The sequence below is a fragment of the Trachymyrmex cornetzi genome, unplaced genomic scaffold (assembly GCF_001594075.2).
Source record: "Trachymyrmex cornetzi isolate Tcor2-1 unplaced genomic scaffold, Tcor1.1 scaffold230, whole genome shotgun sequence".
NCBI classification, from domain to species: domain Eukaryota; kingdom Metazoa; phylum Arthropoda; class Insecta; order Hymenoptera; family Formicidae; genus Trachymyrmex; species Trachymyrmex cornetzi.
In genome coordinates, this window is record NW_017296957.1 from 849384 (window position 1) to 870271 (window position 20888).

General features: G+C 37.0%; 1 protein-coding gene across 1 annotated transcript in view; it reads left to right on the forward strand.

Annotated features, from left to right (window-relative positions):
• The window catches only part of LOC108760941 (hybrid signal transduction histidine kinase B), an 84450-nt gene extending 65031 nt beyond the window's left edge, over positions 1–19419 (forward strand). The window contains exons 3-4 of the mRNA XM_018507245.1: positions 16157–16462; positions 17608–19419. Coding sequence (XP_018362747.1) covers positions 16157–16462; positions 17608–18054 — 753 coding nt within the window. The 3' untranslated portion in view covers positions 18055–19419. The remainder of the gene's footprint in view (positions 1–16156; positions 16463–17607) is intronic.
• Positions 19420–20888: the final 1469 nt, after the last annotated feature.

Sequence of the window (20888 nt, forward strand, 5' to 3'; positions counted from 1 at the left end):
CCATCTATCGCAAGACCGCGCAACTACTACTACACGGAATTTCGGCTCTGTTGACAGTCCCAGTCTCCGCAAAGCATCTGTATACACGTATTTCCTATTCGGTGGGAATATATCTTTTTCTCTCTTTCAATCTTAGTTCTACAAATTCGGTATCGTTCGTTTCAATAATGTGATGTTTGCTGCCCGCTTATTTTCAAGATATGGACTCTAAAACTCTTATATCAAGCAAATATATATCCGAGGTGACAGCTGTGCGAGCCAAAAATAAGTAAATTTTATAATTTTTTTTCGATTTTCTCATAAAATCCAGTGTAGCAAACATCCTCTGTGTGCGTACTATAATTTAAGTAATAATACTTTTGCAATCCGTACATCCAATACGGAGAAATCCCACCGAATAGGAATGTGGTAAAACAGGGGGGCTTTAGCATCGCCTTAAGCGCGCTGTGCGGCGTTTATGGAATTGTAAAAAATGCGTGTTTACTCGAAAAAAATTTCATTTTTCGGACGATTACGTTCTACAGTACTTAATTAATTTACAAGTACCGAAAAAAAATCTGGCAATACGTTGGAATCTATTATATACGCTCAAAGCAATTATCCCACTTCGAAATTCAAAGCTCTATGCTCGTTGAAAATATTACATATAACGTTTTCGACAGTAGCGGGTTTTAAACCCAGGTTGGATTAATGCTTTGCTATTAGTTGACGTTACATGCTCTACGAATATTAGAGCCTGCAGCCTCATTAATCCAATCCGTACGAAATATTTAAGATAATAAATTAAATAACTATAACAATGCAAATTAAGACTTTAAGTAAAAGAAGCAGTATATTTTAAGAAATATAAAAGAAGCAAAAATGTAAAAGAATCCATTACAAAATAGACTTGATATAATAGATCAGAAGATTCTCATACATTTTTGAGGCTAGTATTGCACAGAACTAGCGTCTATAATCCACGTTACCGTTCACTCTGCCAAGAGTGAAGGTACTCGTTTAACGAATGTCGCAAATAATCATGACGTTTTACGACAGTCACGCTGCCGACGACGGAAGGTTTGTGCATGCACATATCTCTCAAGGATCTCAAGGATCTCTCGTGAAAGAGAAAAAAAACCGTCATGACGCATGAGAAACTCGTCGTAGGGAACAAACACTTTAGCATTACGAGCTATTTGATTTTTTAAAATCAATCACTGCATAATACTCTTTTACTCACGTCACCAGAATATCGAGTTTTAACGAGGATCTTGAAGACATCCTCATTATTGTGCAAATACCAGATTCTTCTAATCAAATATATGTATAAATGAAGTTTAAGAGAAAATTATCTGTGTTATATGGCGATGATATATATTTGAAATATATTTCTTAAAATAGATTGAAAAATTAAATCTGGATTTTTACGAATTAGATACTTTTTTGAAAAACTGTATTACAGAATCCTGAATTGTACTGAATTAATATTACTACACGGAAAGAACGGTTTTGCTGAAACAGATCTATAAATAATTTTGTTAGATTATCAAAATAATTATGTAGGTTTCAAGTACAATCAGCAACGTTGCAAAAAGTTTTGACCTATAGCAATCAGCTTAAGTATAGAACTATTTTGATAAAAAAATTATTTTTAGGTCTGTAGGTAGAGTTAAAATTTTAAATGGAGAGACACTTTAGCAAAAGTTCTTTCCATGTACACTATATTTTATAATTAATTTTAATTGCATTTTCTCAGGCAGTATTCTCGAAATAAAATCACTAATATAATCGTATATTTATGTTATTAATAATTTTCAAGATTTCTTCGATATACCATGATCAACCGCCGTCAGAGGACTTTTACGTTGTAAAAATTGACTTAAAAATTCCCGCTTGTAGAAAATTCCGTATGCAGAATAAAACATCGCGCTAGCTGATGCAGCTGTTGCGTAAAAACGTTAATGTGCGGAATATCTCGCGCGTATCCGCAAATCGGGGCCCTGCTCCTCACGCATCAACCACTCAGGACAGGATAGGCGGCGCGTTGCATGAAAAAAATATTCTCAGCGTAGAGTAGATGTATTCGCGCCTCCGTGTGCGAAACCCGTCTATAAAGGTACATAGAAAGAGTACACGCGCTTCCGTGCGAACGCGATGGCGCGACGGCGACGGCCGTTTCTACGCCGCGCTCTCGTCGGCATAAAGCGTAACGGTGGGATAATTTTCCCGGCCGTGTAAAGCGACGCTTCGCCGGGTGATGGTGCAACTTACGGCGAAAAGTGGAAGCGGGGAAAGTACAGGCAGGTTACATGTCCGTGTTGAATTATTCCACGGTAAAACGGCCGCGCGCGAGAAAGAAAACCTCGCGGAGAGAGCGACTCGTGCGTCGCAACCCCGCGAGATCTTCACCCGTTCATTTTCTAACTTAACCAACTGCATTAGAATGAAATTGCGAGGAGGTTCTTGAAAGAAACGAAGGGAAGACTTCTTTCTTACATCCGGTAATTCAATTTAATCGCGCGATATAAAAGAGCTAAAAGTCTAAAAGATTTCTCCCTTTCTCTTGAAAATTTTACGTATGAAGGTGTAGGAAGTTTAATGGAATTAAGAAAAAGGCACTCGCACACCGGTATGCTATTAACTAAAAGCGGTTCACTTATAAAAATGAGAAAAGGATTTTCCACTTTTAAATAAAACGAATCTTTTTTTCTCCCTTTTCTCTTTCAATCGATTTACCGAGATCGCCAAATATTGAAGTTAATAATTAATTAAGAATAATACTAACAGCTCGCACGCAAGAAACGATCGTGATTTCCGCGCGTCGAAACGCGTCGGAGGCCACTTATCGCGGCCTAAAAAGCACAGCATGAGGCCGTAAAACATTTTAAAGGACATGTCGCAATGGCCGCGTCTAGACGGGTCGCCGACGCTATTATCCGGGTCTCGTTAATGCTTATCTCTATCAAACGGGAAGCGTCTACGCAACGGCGGCAGGCGGATTGTGCAAATGTGCTCGCGCACATACGTTACATATTAATGTACGTACGTGCGTGCGTGTTGCACGCGCACTTTTATCCTACCTACGCGAGCGCATGGATTGCGACACGTTCTTGCTCTTTTCTGCCTCTCTCGTTTCATTTGACCTCCGGACACGCGTAATTAATCCCCTATAGACGTGCACACGCGACGTTCACCGGGGCGACGCGACAGGACGATATTAGCGAAACGGCGCGACGCTAATATGTCCGGAGCTTTCAGATCGCGCGCGACACGCTACTGCCATTCGATCATTTCTAACGCGAATTCTCGAAATTCTGAAACAACCATCCTGCTATACCTCTCATTATTCTTCATAACTTTCCGGTCGCGTGCATGTTCCGCGATACACGCTGCTATCGGAACCAACATGAATGTCATTCGTAGAACTGCACAGCTTGTTATTTCGTTTCTTATCTCACGTAACTTACGACTGATCTTTTATATTCCTTAATTACAGAAAATATATATTTTACATATAATGTTATAATTTTATTTTTCTCATGTTCTAAATTATATTAAGCTATTCTTTTTAATGACAGGGATATATTAATACCATTTTTTATATACGACTTAATATGTACCCTCGAAAAGACTTTTCAGGGAATGCAACAAGCGCATCTATGATTTATTCTTTCTACGAAACGGTATCATGAATACGAGACCGATTCAACATTAATTAGGTGCTCTATCCGTTTATTTCCTTTTACCACTGACGTTCTGTGTTCGAAGTTACTGACGAGAACGAAATTTAGCGCAAATAACAGATGACAGAGTGATCGCGTAACGAATATGCGACGTAACTTGTGTGCAGCTTTCCGTAATACAAACATAACGGGAGTTAGTCACTTCATAAATATGGCAACGTCAGAGCCACGGACTAGCGTCATGCAAATTGGGAAATTCACAGAAGGTCTGATGCATATGCGTAGAATTGTTTCTCTTCGCGTTCGCGTATCATTTGGCGTGCTGGTAACGTACCGCAAACGAAACCGTTAGATCGTCAAGTTCTGCACGAGAAATACCTGCATATTCATATCCTCCAAGTGAAATACCTAAGAATATATATATATATATATACTCGATTTTTTTTATAATAATACGTAACAAGTCGACATACAAAATTAAACCATTGTTAATTTCACAGACAGGGATACGAAGAAATTTACAAGAAATATTTTTGCACGTCGTTCAGCTAGGGACTGCATTAAACAAATTTCACAAGTATCTGCAGAAAAATTAATCGTAATCAGGAAAGTCGATCATGGAGTATTATAAGAAATGGATTGCCATGCCGATCAATGGATGGGGAATGATGAAACACGTCTATAAAAGCGCACAATCTGAATAGTTCATTGTTTAAAACATTGAAAATCGTTGCGCGACTGTAGATAATTTTCCCACGATCGAACACTCTTTGCGGGGTCAACGCGAGCTCTCGGCGCAATGTACCGGGCTTTATTATGCTCGCTCGCAATGCAGAACGTCAAGCGGTTTGATTTACAATCACTCTGTATCGAAGGCAAGGTATTGTATAAAATACGATTCGCCTCGTCGACCGATGGCGAAACGTTTGCGCTAAAAAGGGAATGAAAATATTCCAGGGATAAACTACTGAAAAATTCGTAATTACGTAATGCATAGAGATATTAACAATTGTAAGTAGCAGCAATAATTTTATGGCGGTTGTTATCGCTATATTGTTATTTCATAATAATTTTAAATGATTTTTATGTGGCGCATATATGTATATTATATAACGATAAGCTAGATTTTAAATCGAAAGATTAAACAATTTTTTTTAAACAACCAATTTTATTTCATCTGATTAATTATTAAAGAGAGAACGCGTTATAAGACTATTTTAGTCGACATATTTTTTATATCGCATTCAGAGCAGATAAAGTTAGCTTAACGGGATTGTTATCTCACGAGACTAATAATTGCAAAAGAAAGGGTTTACCTTGTGTATATAATGTCATTACTGCATTTTCAAAATTTTAATACAACAATAAGATTCTATTCGTTAAAGAATTCTAAAATCTCCCTGATGCAACAAGAGTTTTAGTAATTAGATGGAAAAATACAGACTCGACTGCACATTTTCCTTTCACGAGGACTTATTGTGATTCTTTTGTTTTTATCAGGAACGATTTATAAATTCTAATACCTTTCGATATAAGACATTAAATTTCTTTTATCGTTTATTACTTTTTATTTTTGATATAGAAGAGAACTTTGTTCTTTAAAAATCGCAATATACTCTTTCTCTAAAAAATCAAAAAAATATTTTAATTCCTTTTTGCATTTTTTGCCTTCAAAATATTCAATTTTGAATTGCTAGATTTATGATTTTTTGCACGGATACGTTTTCTATATGGAATCGTATTAGAAGTTCTTATAGCTCATTAGACTTGAATATGTTTGCTCGCGACATTGGTTTGCCGTCACTCCGTATCGTTGGCATGACTTTTTTGTCTTTGAGATTTTTCTCGATCCGAGGAGTGCACTTATTCCGAGGCAGTCGAAACAATCCGGCCTCTTATCGCTGGCGTTCCCCTCATCTCCGCGCTCCATTCTCAATCCCCTTTCCTCCGTGTTCACATTCATCCGAGTAGCCGTTTTTATTTGCAGATCACAAACGGAGACGGTGCGATTCTTCTTTGTCGCTCTTATTTTCTCCCTACGTCTTCCTTGCCCAGAGCGCCGCGAATCGAAGATATGTTGTTTCTTTAATACGCTTCGTTTGTGCGTTGAACAAAGAATTCATCCGTTCTGTTATTGAAACCGAGTCATTCGAAAAACACATCTTGGAAACACTTATTGCTGAGACTTAGATAACGTCATAACTCACAAAAAAAAATACAAAAGGAATATAAATCATCGTTATTTCTATGCCATCCTGCACAACATTATCGGAATCTTTGATTCAATATACAGAAAGAGATGCATCACGATGTTTTGCAGAGAGGAAAGTGAGTTCTCTATGTTAAAATTGAAAATTGTAAAATTGAAAACTTTATGTAACATGTAAACCTTCTTAAGAATTTGAAAAAAATTATTACATACATTTTTTTATTAAAATCTTAGTTTACTTAAGGATATTCTCCAAGTTTCCAAGAAGAAAACGTCAAGTTGATATTATTACGTTAAATTAATATTATTTTCTGAATGTCTAAAAAATTAAACTCATGTGTTAAATAAATTAATATTTTTTAAATTTTGCTGTGACTTATTTTTGCACTGTAAAAAAATTGCGACGTAACTGTCCGAATGTCTCGAAAGAATAGAGATTTACGTATTTAACAAACGAGTCATTGATCATCGACCTTTAGACTACTGCAAAAAATCGATAGCGTTTAACTCTTTCTATATAAAAACTTTCCAGACGAGATGACCCCAAAAGCCGTCCAATCAGACTTCATAATAAATTCCAAGAATACACCTAATAAAATATATACACGTCTTTCCTCCCCCTCCCCCCTCTCTCTCTCTCTCTCTCTCTCTCTCTCTTTCTTTCTTTTGCAATAGTTAAATTTAGGAAACGTATATGGGCTACGAGTACTGTTAGCGAAAGTTATTTATGGTCGTACGATTCGTTGAGCCATTCTTACCGATAATCGCGAATTTTTGCTCGCGATTCAACGGAAAATAAGTATATAAAACACGATGACGCGAATGCACATACAATTTTAATAAAAGCTGTGATATTTCGTTGCTCTTTAATTAATCACACGATATATGTCGTAATCATAATCTATGACTCGAGTCTTAATTAATCAGAAGTTGCTCCATTTTTAACCTCTGTATATGATTGCTAGAACTAAGTATTTATCATTTATATGTGTAATTGCATACGATCTGTTTGTAATCGCATCGATCTTAACTTCTTGATAGAAATGACTAATTCACGCGCGAGTGAATTTCTTGAGAATAGAGTAATTTGTAGAAAATTTGCGAGCACGTTCATAGACGAAAAATGACATCGCTGCAGACCGATGCGACGCAATGCGCGTCGGCCGATTTGTCTCGTGACCTTGAGCGATAACAATAATTGGCAGCGCGATTACATTCACATCGCAGACAAAGTACTATCGCCGCGCAACAGATTAGAGCCGCGCCTCTAATGGTACTCTAGTCCGTATCGCGGAAATCTAATCTAATCCTTCAGCCGTGAATGCCACTCGTATATGGTATGTGCCGAGATCTTAACGACTCTAATCTAATAATATCGATTTGTTTCTTATACGTTAGTAATTTCAAAAAAGAGAAGACTCTCTTGTCGTAAGACAGATTAATACTTTAAATCTCTCTCCGATTGCAATAAAATATTAAAGGCTAACAATTAACTAATGAATTGTAAAATATTTAATCTCTAGAACAAGATTGAAATATAGAATTTATTATCTCAGAAAGTTATAAAATTGAATTATGATATAAGAATAAAATAAACTGATCGTTATTAGTAATTTTCGTTAGAAAAAAAATATTAAAAATATAAATATGTTTGTATATTCAAAAAATTCCTATTTTATGCAGGTGAATATTATTTAACATTAGATATTATGAATGTCAAGTACAACATTCGGTAAAATTAATTCTTCCTAAGTTTGACGCCAAGTACATTTTCTTGCAACGAGACGTTCGGAAACCGACGTTTCGCGGACTGGAAGGATTTCTTTTTTTAGAACGACTTTTATGCGCGAAGGTGTTAGCAGGTGCTGCGAAAGTATAGTCGCAGCGCTTTACAGCGAGTGCATGATGTATCCCCGGTGCATTGCCCTCATGCAGGGTGGCACGTTCTCATCGATCGATACGTTTTACCAAACGACGACGACGACGACGACGACGACGAAGAAGACGAAAACGACAACGAGAACGTTGAAAAGCATTTGCGAGTCAGCGATTCTTAAGACATTGTAGTTTTTCAAGCATCGATTAAATCACGTAAGATTTGACAGTCGGAAATTTTATTTGCTGCATTATTAAAGTGTGTTGCGCAGTAAAATGTTATCAGTATTTTAAACGATATTAATATTTTTAAAATACCTAAAAAATTATTTTAATTATACTTCTAATTCGTACACGGAAAAAAAGATTTATTAAACACTGATTCAGCAAATCTACAGCTATATAATGGACAGCTAGTTTTCTATGTCAAAGTTGTACAGCTGAGTAAAAATTATAGATAATCATATTTGATGGAACAGCGCATAGAAAATTTGTTAATGCAGCAAAAATAACTTTCTATGAAAATCAATCGAATATATAGATCAAAGTTTTTAAGGAAATATGCCAGCTAAGATGGCGCATATTTTTGCTTCTGTAATGAAGAAAACTTGTCACATTAGCGATTTTCATTATATAACAAAAAATTAGCTGAATTAGCATACTGATAATTGCCTAGAGATATAATTTTTTGTCAAATCATCAAATCTTTTTAATTATAGATGTCGAACTGCAACAAACTATTGCTTTGCTGAATCACACACATCTAATCCATTTTTTAATAAATATTTTCAATTTAGGATTTGATTATTTAAAATATTGCAGGTTTTCTTGCTAAAAAAATACTTTATGATTTATTCCTTTATAAATGCGGCTAAATAATACAAAGGTAAATAATCATTCGATCATTTAAAGTACGTGGGTGTCACAAACGATGCGAGGTAAACAAGAACAAATGTAATCACGCTGAATCCGATTTGTACGATGCAATCGTGACAGGGGCAGGTAGTAAGAAGATTTACGAGCGGCATTCCAGCTTGTTATCGTCGGATCAGTATCGCCGGCAAGAATCGTAAAAGAGATGTCTGCGCGATGCGCGAATTGATTGCGATATAACACCAGCGGAAGCTCTTTCGAAAGGAAAGCAGTTTTCGTGACACGAACATGACACGTCTCAATTTTAGCTCTCGATATTTTAGCTCTCGGAAAAAGAGATTGATGCGATAAATGATGACATATCTCACGTGAAGGTATTTCGGTTAATCTCTTTTTTAACGGTAGAGCGTAGAATTAGAAATTCAAAGATATATCTCTTGAACGTTAAGATACATATTTGCATATATTATCATAGTCATTTCTTATTCTTATTTTATATTTGAAGTATATATAATGAGTCTTATATATCGCGTTTTCGCTCACTAAAGCATCACAATGATGCATAAGTATTTCACCTTAACATCAATATTTGCAACAGACACAAGATTAAAACGACGCCGAAGAGATTGCGTAATCTAAAAGACGCACGGCAGCAACGTCAAAAATTATACGCGCTTTATCGGCGAGGCGCGATTGGTTTGACGTATATTTTAATCGTTGTTTGTCGGCATGAGCTCCGAAGCGCGACATTGATCGAACTGTGTAGGTAGCATCGCAAATATTATACTTTTTTCACAAATACCTTCTGGAAAAAATTATTTTCGGTAGATTGTCTTCGGTAGACAACATTCGTGATAAAAACCCGCGAAAAAAGAGAGGATAAAAAAACTTCGTTCATATTTTCGTATTTACATTTCGCAAACATTATTTTTCTCTGAAAGTCTTCGGAAAAGAAGACTTTCAGGGAAAAGTTTAACTTCTCTTTTTTTCGGATACGGATATATTTCTTTCCTTAAGTTGGCCACGATATGATCCGTTAGTCAGTAAAATAAGTTATTCATAATTATCGGCCAATCGACAACGGATGCTAACAAGAAATATCTTCGCTTTCGATTTCGATATCCCCGATTATCGCTCCGTTATCTCGGCGGCGAAAATAAACGACGAGATGCAGCGGTTCGTCGATCGCATAACTGGCACCGTGGAATTCAAGCGAAGTTCATCTATACGGAGCTCTTCGAAATACCAGCTTTGTCGTCGCCGGGTGACTTTGACGTCCCGGGAGAAGGTAGCTCGGGAGAGAAGCAAGTTTCTCGAGGCGTATAATACCCGCGAACGAACGATCGACGCGGCGAAGTTTACCCTTTTCTGAAACTGCAATTTCAATCGAGCCGGCAACAAGGGAGACGAGGACAACGACGATGACGTTATAGTGTCACGTTTCGAGCGAGCGCAACGGTATCGAGCGAATTGCGACAGCCACTGGCTGTTTTATGGTCCACCGAGGTGCCAGCGTGGTTCGGGGAGCCATAAAGTCCGTTACAACATCACCGTCCGCGAGCTTTTGCGAGCCGCTATGGCATTTCAAGCACCAGCATCAACCCCCAGCGAACTTCGTCCCTTCGCCGAGCTCGCCGGTAATTCTATCTCCGATCGATCGACCGAACAACTCGTCACTCTTTCGTCCTCTCTCGTTCGTCCTCCTGCATCCGGGTTGCTCACTACTCGCCTAGGCCACCGTTGCCTCGCGAAAAATTCAATCGTCACACAATACAGTATGGGAACATGAAACATAACAGTATGTTATATATAACAAAGAATAAACGTGCAAAAAACGAAGGCAATTTTTATTTCATGTTTTAAGCCACTTATAAGTCTATTTACTGGGAGAGATCCATTTTTTTTTTGGAAACCGTTTCTGCGCGAGTGCAACATTTCTTGAGACGCGGAAAATATTTTACTTTTGAAACTATTTTCGTCATAAATTGTGAAATTCAATTGTAGAATTATGTATCGAATTAACGTTTGGAGTAGTAATGAACTATTCTTGATTTGGATATGACTCGCGTTACGTTGTGACGACTGCGATATAATATAACACGTGATGTAACTCTAATCAAATGATCCATCAACTCTGTCAGTTTTGAACTAAAATCACGAATGGCTCGAAAAGAAATGAAAGGAGAGTTATCATATATACACCAAATATAGCTTATTTCTAAATTCAGCACATATAAATTCCTTTTACTTTACGAAGAATGACATTGGTTCTCGTTTTAAAATATGCTCGGACGAATTTCTCTTTGAATTCCCGTTTTTCTTCATAAAAATGTTACTCCAAAAATTTTTATCCATTTAATTTCGCCAAGAAAAGTTTCTCTTTTGTAGAAATAATAAAGAAATTCATCTCTCTCTTATGAGTCATTTAGTAAATGCGAATTAAAAACTATCTGATTATTTGTTTTGGATTATCCTCTCTAAATAGTGTCTATTAACATAATATTTAGTATTCTACAAACAAATAACGATCAAGCGTAGAACGAACGGAACATGTAAATTCAAAACTTTATTAACATATAACAAAAATATATTAAAATAACAAAAACGAAATTAATCTGGGCTAATGAGAGTCAGCGCGAGGAGGTGCGCCATAAAATTTCAACAAATAAATTTGTTACTCCATTTGATGTGTTGATCTCTTCTTTTACTCGTATTTAACATCTTTATTTAAAATCTTGAAAAATCATTGATAGTTTCGATTTATTTTGGAACCTTCTTCAGCAATATTCTTAATACATATTAGATTTCGCGAACGATCAAGGTAGAGTCACTCACAGATTGCCAAAACTGTAGTGTAATTCACACGAAAAAACGTATCAATGCTAAATGCATAGATGAGATACATTGTATTTAATTTATTTCGTTCGAATACCTACATGAATGTTACGTGGAAGCGAAAACGTGAATGCGCAAGTAGTGAGACGACAGCATGGCTTTAATGTCTATACCAGATAACTTAAATATAAAAACAAAAAAGGAAAGAAAACAACGAAAATAAAAAAATAAAAAAAATAATCTAAAATTATATTTAAAAAACAATGCGAATATAAATGTGGTAAGCAATTATAATAATTATTTTAAAATTTATGAATAAGGGCAAGAAGAATATCAGCTTGGACAAAACGTGTATTGCGCGATAGCATTACAAGAACACAAGAGCACTTGATACGATTGAGCAATTTTGAAAATATTCGCATCTGTGATCGAAAGGGCTTTTTCCCGTACATCTGAATTACATTGGTAACGAGCAAGCGTGATGTTATATTGCAAGTCGATCGATACGAATGGTACGCGAGCGAGCATTCATCCCTCTGTGTGTCAGTCGCTCCTGTCGTTGCTGTCTCCGCCGCACACCCTCGCTCTGTTGTCGCAGCAACAGCCGCCGCCGCTGGCATCCCTCTTCCGCTTTCCCTTTCGACGGCCTCGGACGAGCGCGAGAACGCGAGCGGAGGGGTGCTGAAAACCCCTTTAAAGCTTTAACGCGACCGACCGACCGACCCATCAGTCGTTAACGCGCGCACGTGCCAGTAAATGTTCGCGAGAGACTTCTGCGTCAGCTCTCGCTCGTTAAACCGCTATCAAATTGTCATAAGAATTTATATTGACAGAAACGCTCTTAACTTTGGTCCGGAACTGCCCCCGAGGATCTTTGCGTTTGGAAGCAAAAGCGATGAAATAAAGGATTTGTCTCCAAAATTCTCTGTCTTTTTATTATAATAAAAGATTTATATATAAAATATTATGTTCTTATTCATACTCTCAAAGATTGAAAATTCAGCCATTCTTTTTCAAGACTAACTCGATTTTCACTCTTTGGAGTGAGATTCCACTCCAAAGAATTTAGAGAGTGTATAATATGTATTATATGTAATTGTGAATATATTATTCTAATTAACTTAGTACGCGTGATGATTTTCCGGTTTTACTGCACACAATTTCCGTATTTCGATGTAGGTACATCGCCAGTATTGAAAATCTATAATTCACGTAATACTATAGATTTTTAATCCTAGCAGTGTATATCGGAACATAATCAAAATATCGTTCGTATCTCGTGTCAATTTTCATTACTTTTACATCAAATACACAAAAATTATTAAGGGATTCTTATGTGTATACATTTCAACATTTTTAGGTAAAGATTTGCAAAGTTATGTATTTAAAAAAAGAAAAGGATAGTGTCATTGTTTAATCAAGTGCTCCTAGTATTTCAAAGAAAAGAAATATGTAGGACACGAATTACTAATTAAGATTTTTGGAAATTATGTCCACCAATATTTCGTCCATTAATTTGATAATCGAAACAAGAGCTTGTAGTAAGTGTGCGGTAAAATTAATTTTTGAAACATTTTTCAAACATTGCGTAGCATGTTTGGAAATGTATTTGTTTCTATTTTATAAAAAAGAGAAACACATAATACAGTAAAATATTAGACATAAGTCAGCATGTAAATGTATTGAAAAAATGCGAAATATCTATAAATTTGATCATAAACATCGCGGTATTGTGGTATATTTCTGGACACGCGACGGTGGCTTTCACGGCCGTCACAGCACCCTCGATCGATCTATTTCGATCCACGGCCAATTGGACGGATGTGCGAACTAAAGACGCAACGCGGAACGAAAAGGAAAGCGCGCGAGTCGCAAGTGCGTTTGCACGCGACCTCGTTCTTTCGCCGTGCTCGTCGGCACTTGAAAAGCTCGTACGACCTTCTCCGTTTTACTTCTCGAGGTGTGCACGAACCACGCCATCCTGCGGGTACCGCCAACTGTCACGGCGTGACGTTTCTCGGCCCGCCTCTTACGAGCGTCTCGTACGCGTGCGTGCGTGCGTGCGTGCGTGCGTGCGTGAGCAGATGTTTTAAACCGGATTCACGAAGGAACGAGCGAAGAAATTTTCGCCGGAAAGAGAAAACGATTGAGTTCGGCTAATCGAGGTTTATCTGAGACATAATTATCTGAATTATACAGAATCTGAGATTATATTGCAGAATTTAGAATCACGCAGGTGATAAGAAAACAATAATTAGTTTAAATTGTAGTTAACTCTAAATAACTTTCGTGTCCATTTCTACCAATGTAGATCAATTTTCATCTCGGTTTAACTTACTTTTTACTTTCTTCTAGTTCTAAGAATTAAAATTAATCTACATTAGTAGAAATGGGTCTTAGAGAAACCTAATAAAAGATTGTCAAAGTTACTTGCATATTTCATGAATTCATGACTGTTGATGTTATGAACTTCATAGCGCTCGGTTCAAGATTAATTTATTCTTACAAATCAATATATCTATATATGTACTCGTATATTATTTGAAATTAATTTTGTGAAAAATATCTTTGTTTTTCTTTCGAGTAAAATTCATATTTATCAATGCACATGTTTATTTCGTGTATGTATTGGTAATTTTTGTTTAAAGCAATACGTGCGCATTTCGTAACGGCAACGAATCACGAATCAAAGTATTTCGAGTATCCGTTCGATTGTATGAATAATCAACATCACAGACGAATTAATCCTGCGGATATAATGATATGATTTATATGCAATTATTTACGTGAACCGAGTGCAACGGCGCGGCACAGCACTAATATCTATATCCACGTATGACGAGCTCTTTCCTGATCGAATGGTCGAGCAATTTCATTTTCTGTACTAATTTATTCATGACCATATAGTGGAGGGCTCTCGATCGCAACCCTTTTTCTCGCCGCCAGATAAGAGACATTTTTTACGTTTTATGCGTCACAATCAAACAAAATTTGGAGCCTTTTTTTTCTTTGATCTCGAAACATTTGTGATGAAATAATCGCGAGAATGTATTATAGATGTTTGATATTAATATTTCCAAATATTGATATTTTTTAGGAAAAAGGTCTACAGTGAAAGCAAAAAGTATTCGTACAAGAAAATTTTTTATAAAAAGTCTTATTTGTAAAAAATAAACACTAATTAGCAATTTTATACAATGAATATATTCTGTTCTAACATAAACAAATGAGCTTCGCATGTATTTCTAATTTTAGAAGCTAAATTTCTCGATTGTACGAATACTTTTTAAGCATCCAAACAATAGAATTTTTAATTTTCGCTTATTTTTCATATTATAGAAAATATATTTTCTATAATCAATACATATCTTTTTGATATATATAATTTTAAGAAACATACAGTCTATTTTATTCTTTATGAATAAATTGTTAATTATTCAGTAAGAAATGATCGTCAATTAAACATCGAATCGATATCGAATTGATGTTGAAATTATCGTATCTATATCGATTTGATATCAATTCGATAACTCTCTTGCTGGATAATATTAACTTTTTAAAAATAAAGTTTTTTTAAAAAATATTTTCTCTGTACGAATACTTTTCGCACTCACTGTATATTGCTAATTTTTTCCTCTTGCAAGCACGTATTGATACTTTTGTACGGTCTAGCTGGATCTTAATGCTTGTATGAATGCTAATTGTTTCCTCTTGCAAGCACGTATTGATACTTTTGTACGGTCTAGCTGGATCTTAATGCTTGTATGATTCTTATGTGAATTTATGTACTACGTATGTAACCCCCAGAAACGCGTACCGAAATGATTTTTCGATCTTGAAACGCTAATCTGCTAAACTACCGCAGTAATATCACGAGTTAAATTAACTAGCAATTTAACAAATTTTTTAATGTTTATTCGCATCTTCGAAACGATCTTAATAATGTTGAATGACATATTACAATCTGTACATAATTAATTGTTTTGTACGATTATTATCGATGCAATTATATCTTATCAGAAGTAATTACACCGAATACTATTTAAAGTTTGAAACACAATTAAAACACAGGCGATAAAAACAGGGAATAAATAATCAACAGGGAATCTGTTGTTTTCTATTTCTACGTTTGTGTTTTTCAATTGTGTTAATGGAAAAATTTGTTATTTTTTACGTTTTCGTCTTAGAGGAAAAAAGTTACATCATTAGTACTCTAGGTTTGATCAATACATCATCAAGTTATCTATTGATACAATTAAAAATATTAGACATCCCTAAATTGCATTAAAAAAGATGCTTTCCCTCTTCTAATGAAAATCCGCGAAGAAAGGAATTTTCTTCTGGAAATAAGAGAAAACGATTAAATTCAACTCTAATTGAAGTTTACTTGAGACACAATTATTAGAATTATACAGAATTTGAGATGATTATATATTAGTGAATTTAAGAAATATCTCACGATTTGTTAAATCGCACATAATTATTAAACGATTTCCGAGGACAATAACGTTCAACTATACTATTATAATGCTTTTAAAAATAGTTATTCTTTTTTACCTATACATAGAAAGTAGAACGATAATAATATCGTTGCATTTTGCGTAGATCAACAATTTTGTAACGGCGTTTTTGCATAATGATAGTTATCTTGCGCTTTTTTCAAGGGCAATGTAAATACGAACACACATCGATTTTGCAGATGCTGTCGGTGAGCCAAGGAATGGAGGTCGGCAGCAGCGGACGCGGTGCATCGGCGGAAGATGACCCGACCGCTGGTGCGGTCAGCGGTGGAGTCGGTGGCGGCGGCGGTGGCGATGGCGACGATACCAGAAGGCGTCGAGATATACAGGCGGTGATGATCGCCGCGGCGAGGGATCGCGCGATCCGCACGGAGAGCGTCCGGCATGATCTTGCTCTCAATCTGCCGCCGAGACTTGAACTCCCGGACGGCGAGGAGCACCCATACGGGGCGCACCCGGATCTTCACCTTCGCAACCCGGAACAGGTAAGAGAAAAACACAGAGAGTTTTGGGGTGACTCGCGAAATTCGAATAAAATCGCTAAAAAAATCATCGAATGACTTGATGGACTCGGATTCGAATTGCGTTCGAATAGGGGGTTTATTCTTGAATCTATATTGCACATGAAAATCTATAATATACGTAACGTTTAATTAATCCTATATGATTTTCGTATGCGATATTTTCTAGAAATAATTCTCTAGATCTTCCTCTTCGTTTTTCCTATATTATTTTTTTCTTACTTTTTTGTATTTATTGATGCTTTTTATTTATTTTTTTTTTATTCTTAGAGGGATTGTCGTAGAACGTTAATAAACGTTACTCTTCTCTCTTCTTTTCAGTGTTTATGTTTACGACTGGTTTCTCCAGAATTCGTACTTACTTTTATTAGCGTTACAGAACATCTCTCAAAAGTACAAAAATGTCAATATTATTGTTCTTAAAAATATATTCTCTAAATCATGATTAATGACTTGATTGTCACATCCTCGTTTTTATTAGAAGTATAATGCTGTAAGATTATATGTATGTGTCGACATATGTATGTATATATTCATGTCCATTGCCTCTAGCCGGGAGAATGACCGAAAAAACACATTTATTTATTCATTTCCTGTCCCTCCGCGAATTCTCAGGCTCAAGTATTCATTATGCCTCGTCATCATTACGCAAGCAAGAATATTAAACTTTAAACCGCTTGAAGCACTTAAGGCTACCGCAATCACCGCTATTGCAATACAGGTTTACATTTTAGAAATTATGGTTTAAAAATATACGAAACAGGAGAGTAAAAAAATAGTTTAATTCCTTAAAATTGCCCACTCAATTTTAAAATATAAATCTGACATTCAAAATACCTATGTAGGGTATCTTGATGTTATGAATGAAAAAATAAAGAAATTTCTTGATTCTCTTAAAAAAATTAATTTTTTATGAATGAATATATCAGTATATCACAATTTTATTAAGTAAATCTTGTATTCGTGCATTTAATAATCAATGTAGGTGTTGTCGAATTACGATATCGAAGCCTAAACTCAATTATCTTGAACTTCAAAGACTTCGCTCGGATATTCTGCCGTTTTTTATTTTTCGTATGCTTGACTATAACAAATTTTCTTATTTTCAGGAGAGCGAAATTTATCAGAAATGCGTGCGAGCGCCGCCGAATCGCACTGTGTTCGATAGCGAGAGTCCGCCGCCTTATCGGACGCCAAGTAGCAGCCAGCATCTCCACCCGGGACTGCTCGATATGCCTGGCGACCGAGTGACGCGGAGTCAGAGTCCTAGCAGCAGCAATTTGTTGTTGAATACCGCACGCTCGATGTTCAAGATGTTCCCGAGCCATACGACGCCATCGTCGACGTCGATGCCGGTCAACAAACCGCCCTTTTCCAGTTATTCCGAGTCCAGTAGTAACGTGAGCAGTAATCTGAGCAGTAGCAATCTGTCCAACATCACCGTGGTGCCCTGCGAAACCGACGAAAGCCGGCAAGAGCAGCAGCAGCAGCAGCAGCAGCAGCAACAGCAACAACAACAGCAACCCCAGCAGCAGCAATTCCATCAGAAGGTCTGATCCGCGGCGTCCTCCTTCCTTGACGCCGTTGTCGTCATTGTCGCAGCTGCATCGTCCGATCTCGAGAACGAGCGATGGTACTCAAGATCGTTTTGCGCGACTGCAACGACAACGACGACGCCCTTCAAGACTGACTCACGGGAGAAACTTCAACATAGGATAAATTCCATTGGTCATGTTCCATCATGTTCAGCAACGTGTATTACATATACGCGAGAGAATATAATATCCTCCCGGCCAATGGTATCCTCGTTGAATCGTTCTTCCGGCGTTCTTCTATAATGAGAGAGAGAAAGAGAGAGCGAGAGAGAGCGAGAGCGAGAGAGAAAGAGAGAGAGAGAAAGAGAGAGAGGGTCGTCCGTTCGTGGCCTAAAGGAGGGCCGGCGGAAGTGTAAAAAAAGCCGGCTCCTGGTAATGACTGTAAAGTCAAATCAGTTATCAAGACTGCGCTCAATCGCCGTGCGTTGGTTCGCGCCTGTCCTCTTTTTTTCGACCAGGAGAATCGATGCGCCGTCGCCGCCGCCGTTGTTGACGCGTCTCATTGTGCAATTCCACACGCGGCCAGTGTCTAGCCTAGATCTCAGATTATTTCAAAGCGGTAGCATGAGGATTACGATGTTGCGTCGGACGTGAAGAGGATGGAAGGAGAGTTAGAGTGGACGGAGCGATCGAAGCTCGGCGTGGAAAATAGCGTTACCAACGCGCGACGTGAAGCGATGGCCTACCGTGGAACGAGGGACTTGCTGTCCGGGAATTAGACGGTGAGAAGCTTCACTTCGAGGAAAAACGGATGCGAGGTTCGCGACTCGCGCGATACCGATTCGACAACGAAGCAAGAACCGCCGGTCACCCTCTTCCAGCTCTCGATCGGAGGCTCGATCGTCGGACATCGCGGAAGTTTGTTCATCGCGACGAAGACTTAGTAAATTATTTATTATCGATATAACATTTTATTCGCGACGGGCGGCTGCTGCGCGACGGCCGGACGGGGCAAGTGTGATTTCACGCGATGGTGGTTGTGGAGAAAAGGAAAAAAGAAAAAAAAACGGACGAACGGGACATGAATTGTATGAGCGAATTCGTTCGGTTGCGTGAGTGCGAGACCAGGCGTGCGTATGAGTAAATGCAAGCGCGCGTGTGCGGAACGAGTAGAACGAAAGACGCGCAAGAGGCGCGGCTAATTGCAGGGTCGAGAGGGGAAAAAGAAAGAAAAAAAAGACAGTGAAAGAGCGGGACCCGCGCGCGCGCTCGCGCGTGTTTGTGTATGCATGTGAGGAGTTGTGTAGGGGAATAATGTAGTGCCAAGAGTGAAAATGGGAACTCTGTACATATTAGGCTAGGTAGTTCAATATCAATATACTTATTACGACTAAAAAAAAAAAACGATATGCTACATACCGATTTAAAAGTAAAACATCAAACATACATTACAAACACGCATACCATTAAAAACACGAGATGGCCGGCCGTACGAAACTATAATGGGACGCGCACACACCTCCGACAAATGTATATTGTTCTGGCAAAAGTCAAAGTTGAATATGTTCTACCTCGAATGCTATATGTACTTGAAGCAATTAATAACGTTGAAAATCTTTTCCGGCATAGAGATTAGAAATAATTATAAGGAAAATTCATCGATCTCTTTATTTTAAAGATTATGTGTTCGTAATTATATATGTTCAACTGTAATCATAAGTAGCAAATCAATGTACTGATACTTTTAATTTAAAAAAATTTTTTAAAGTTAGAACAAATGGTCATTTGTTATCGTTACATTGTGTAGTTTTTATAAATATATAATATAAAGAGAGAGTAAAATTTCCGAAATTTCTTACAATTCAAATAGTTAGAATGAAAAGAATTAATGGTTTCTTCAATTGCATTGTATATGTTCTTTCTCTTTGGATTAGAATTATATACAAAGGAAACATAAATGCGACTATTTGGCGCGGTTGGATATTTCTAATTGACTAACTTTTTCTTTAAACAATTGCCTATCTCTTACTAAAACCGGAGGCATACGATACGATTTTTCGTGCTAGATTGTATGTAATCTAGTAAATTCCTAGAAATTCTACGTTCTGGATAGCGATCGTGTAACTTTTATCTAGGGCGGAAACGTGAAAAATGAAATTTTTTGTTTTACATTGAAGGGCGTTTTCCAGTAAAGACACAGTATAATGCAGTGAATCATTATAACCTTGACTGTATTACACTGTATCCTTATTGGAAAACGTCCGAAATTAACAGAGAAATTTTTCACTTTTCACATTCCCGCCTTTAGTGAAAAAGTTACATGATTGATACCCTGTGTGGTACAATTCTAGTAATTTACTAAATTGCATGCAATCTAGTACGAAGAATCACATCGTGTACCTCTGGCTTAAGTTATTCGTGTAAATATAACAGAAAAAGAAGGGAAATTTAGTTCATCAACATATTGAATTAAATCCAATCGACGTTAATGCAACCGTTAATTAACAATCAACCGTAGTGCATTCGTGCATCGAGGAAGAATCGAATAATCGTTATTTGTTCGATAAACATTTGTTTTGCAGACAGAGTACGTTTGTAATGGCGGCGTGCATACAAAAGTACATTTGCAATGCAAATCTATGAGAATGCGCATCCCTTTCGCGTTCCGAATGGCTCGCCCTGTGTCCGACATAACGCTATCTTTATTATTATTCAGATAGATAAGGCCTCAGTTTTGACAAAATAGGACGAGTTCTGCTTGAACGATGATTCAAGTTTGATGACGCGTTTTTCAGTGTGTAACAACACATTTCATTATAATTTATTCTTAAAAATCAATATAACAAATTTTAAAT